Source organism: Hylobates moloch, unplaced genomic scaffold, assembly GCF_009828535.3.
Source record: "Hylobates moloch isolate HMO894 unplaced genomic scaffold, HMol_V3 SCAFFOLD_1, whole genome shotgun sequence".
Classification (NCBI taxonomy): Eukaryota; Metazoa; Chordata; class Mammalia; order Primates; family Hylobatidae; genus Hylobates; species Hylobates moloch.
In genome coordinates, this window is record NW_026652276.1 from 22,252,576 (window position 1) to 22,255,723 (window position 3,148).

A 3,148-nucleotide genomic window follows, 5' to 3' on the forward strand; every position below is an offset into this window, starting at 1 on the left:
ATCTGGCCCGGCTATTTGTTTGGCAGCAGTTCCATGCCAGGCCACATGACAAGTCACTGCCAGCTTGGGGCTGTGTGCCTGTGGGTCAGGAGCGCTACTTGATCCCCCACGCTGGGACCACAGTTGGGTTGGAGATGGGGTCTCATGGCACAAACAAGGCTGCTTGGAGCTGCCCATTCAGGAAAGGTGATGGGTGGGATAGCTTCTGTCAGAAGAGGTTAGGGGAACTGCAGGCCTTACGAGTGACTCTAAGTACCACACGTGACCTATGAGTTGGAAACAATTTTATTGATACCTGAGAAAAAGTGCAGGAAAAATATGCCTCCTGACCAGGTGGCCTGTCCCCTGAGGCCAGATCATTCTCTCGCCTCTCCCTTAAGCCCTGGGTCATTTGGGGCCTCACTGGCCAGCACCCAGAGGCTGAAGATGTCCACAGCCAGAGCCTGGAAGCCAGACCCAGAGACCAGGAGAGGGAACGTCTACAGAGTGGCTCCTGAGGTCAGGGCCAAGGTCAGCGTGGGACCCTCATCGGTCAAGGGCCAGCGCCTCTTGGATCACAGTCCGGAGTCCGATGGAAAACAGCTCCTCCCACGGTTCCCGGATCCAGGCAAGCAGGGCTGTCAGCTGCTCCTGACACACCACACGGAGTGCCCAAAAGCTCTCCAGCCGGGACACCTGGCAGACCGAGCAGTTAGCAAGGCGAGGCTCATGGGGACCACACCAGGGTGGGTACAGGGGAGGTCTCCGGGAAGGCCTCACTGTCTCCACCTTGGCTCAGTGCCTCTCCCCTTCTCCAGGCCCGTGTCACTCCCCATAAAAGATCCTGACTCTGAGCTTTGTAAACAGAATCCAGTCAACGTTTACTGAAAGCCTCCAGAGGACCTGTCTTTTTCATCTTCCCTGTTGTACAGAAAATGCGGACTCAATTTCAGGGAACTGTGGATTCAACTCCCGGCTCCACCACTTAGGCCTGGGCAAACTGACGAACATCCCCAAGCCTCAGCTTCCTCACCTGTAAATGGGACCAGTAACAGTATCTCCTCAGGTGGTGGTCACAAAGGCCAAACGACTGGCATATAACAGGCCCAATCCTGCCAACTCAAAGCTGCCGGAAACCTCACTGAAAGCCTTGTGGCCCAGCTAAATGGCTGGGCTCCCAGTCCAGGTGTCTCCCCGGCCTACAGCTGCCTCCCTCTCTGACTTGGTACTCATCCAAGCCTAGAGTCCCCCAGTTTCTCCAACCCTAGTTCTCTCATCTGTAAGTGCCATCCTGCCACCAATGCCCAGGGTTCCTAGACCCATTTCCCACCCTGCCCTCATGGTCCCAACCTGTGCTCACCATCTCCCCTCCCCCCTCTCACTGGAGACACACACACACACCTCATCGTAGAAGAGCAGCCGCAAGTCCTCAGGGGCTGAGCGGTAGAGCAGCACGGAGCTCAGGCTGCTGAGTGGCTGCTGCTCCCTGACACGCACAGCAGGGCCCGGCCCTGAGGGAGGCACCTTCTCAGAGGCTTCACCAGATGCTGCTGGAGGAGGGGGCTCTGCTGGGGACCCCGCAGCATCCTCCTCTAACAGGAACAGGGTGGATGGAGTCAGCAACAGGGATACGAGGCAGGTGGAAGGGCCTGTAGGGAAAGAGGCACCCAGTGTGGAAGGTCGTAGAAGGGCCCAGATCCGTGGGGCCAGCATCGCAGTGCTGCTGGGGAGAAGAGGTGTGAACCACACTCTGAGGTGGGTCACAAAGCAGCCTGTGCCCCTGGGGCCAAGACCCTCCCTTTCCCAAGTTCCAGGAATCTCTAGTCTGGAACACCTCCGAGGCCTACCGCCCCCACTGCCCCACACCCACCCTATTCAGAAACAAGGCTCCACCCTCTCCTTCTCTGACTGATGAGGCAGGGCCGACTCAGCCATGCTGCTCCACTTCATAGAAAGCCTGGGCCTGAGAGCAAAGGCTCTGGGTAACTGAGGATCCTGGGTGCCTCCTGACCCCACCCAGAGGGTCAGGGCACACTGAGGCTGTTACTCAGCTATGCCCTCGAGTGAGAGGTTCTCCAGGTTCCAGGAACTGACAGTTGCTACAAGGGTACGGTACTGTACAGGTGCTGGGCGTGGGCCAGTGCCTGTGACAAGGTGGGGTACAGAGACCAGGGAAGCATCAGCTGCACAGAGGCCTCACCTTCAACCAGGAATGCCCTTAGGTAGAAGAACTGGGGAGCCTCCAAGGATGAGTCTTTTTCCAGCAATGGCCTAGGGGGAACATGGCAGGCACAGGAAGATCAGCTAGGGGATGGGAAGGACTTGGAGAGAGGGGAGTGGGAAGAAAGCCCTGCAGGGGGTTGGGAGGAGACACTAGGGGCCCATAAGGGGCATGGCATGAGGACAGGTGGCTGCCCAGGACCTACTCAGCACAGGGCCATGTCTGGGGCTCTGCGGAAAGAGGATTGGGCAGCAACCCCAGCCTCTGCCTCCTATCGACTCACCAGAGCCGGTGCTGGGGGGTGACCTCCTCCTCTGTGGCACTGACACAGTTCCTCCAGGCAGGGGGCAGAGACTGCAGGACATCTAGACAGAGCCAGGCCAGGGAACTTTAGAAGGCTCTGCTCTCCTCCAGCCTAAACTCACCACCTCTCAATCCTTTCTTATTCTCCACATTTCTGGATTTCAGAAACTTCTACAAGGGACAAGTCCTGTTACCTCTCTGTCTCCGCTACTGGGTACCAGGTGGGGAGCTCGGCCCCAGGGCCCTGCCCACCCTCCTGCCTTACCCTCCCCTCTCACCAAGGAGCTCCTCTAGGAAGGCCCGGCAACGCCTGGCATCTCGGGGCAGCAGCACACAGCGGCCCGCCCCAGCTGCCCACTCTAGCCGCAGGCTCTGGCCTGCCAGGCCCAGCTCTATGCCACTCAGATCCTGCAGGGGAACGGCCAGGGTCAGCTGCAGCCAGCTAGCTGGAGGCTCACTGTGGAGAGAGAGGACAGAGCGATGGAGAAGCATGAGGGTGGAGTGAGAATCCCAGAGAGGCCCTGCCCCAGCTGCACCTGCCTCACTCACTGCATCACCCCCGTGCGCTCACCGCACCCCATCTTCCCCCTCATTCCATCTCCTCACTCACCCCATCTCTCCGCCTCATTCACTCCATCTCCCCCC

General features: G+C 59.0%; 1 protein-coding gene across 1 annotated transcript in view; it reads right to left on the bottom strand.

Moving 5' to 3' along the window:
- Window positions 1-278: 278 nt before the first annotated feature.
- STK11IP (serine/threonine kinase 11 interacting protein) overlaps window positions 279-3,148 on the bottom strand; it is a 22,895-nt gene continuing 20,025 nt past the window's right edge. The window contains exons 19-23 of the mRNA XM_032754368.2: window positions 2,782-3,039; window positions 2,484-2,565; window positions 2,180-2,250; window positions 1,381-1,628; window positions 279-675 (exon numbers count right to left, since the gene is read on the bottom strand). Coding sequence (XP_032610259.1) covers window positions 526-675; window positions 1,381-1,628; window positions 2,180-2,250; window positions 2,484-2,565; window positions 2,782-3,039 — 809 coding nt within the window. The 3' untranslated portion in view covers window positions 279-525. The remainder of the gene's footprint in view (window positions 676-1,380; window positions 1,629-2,179; window positions 2,251-2,483; window positions 2,566-2,781; window positions 3,040-3,148) is intronic.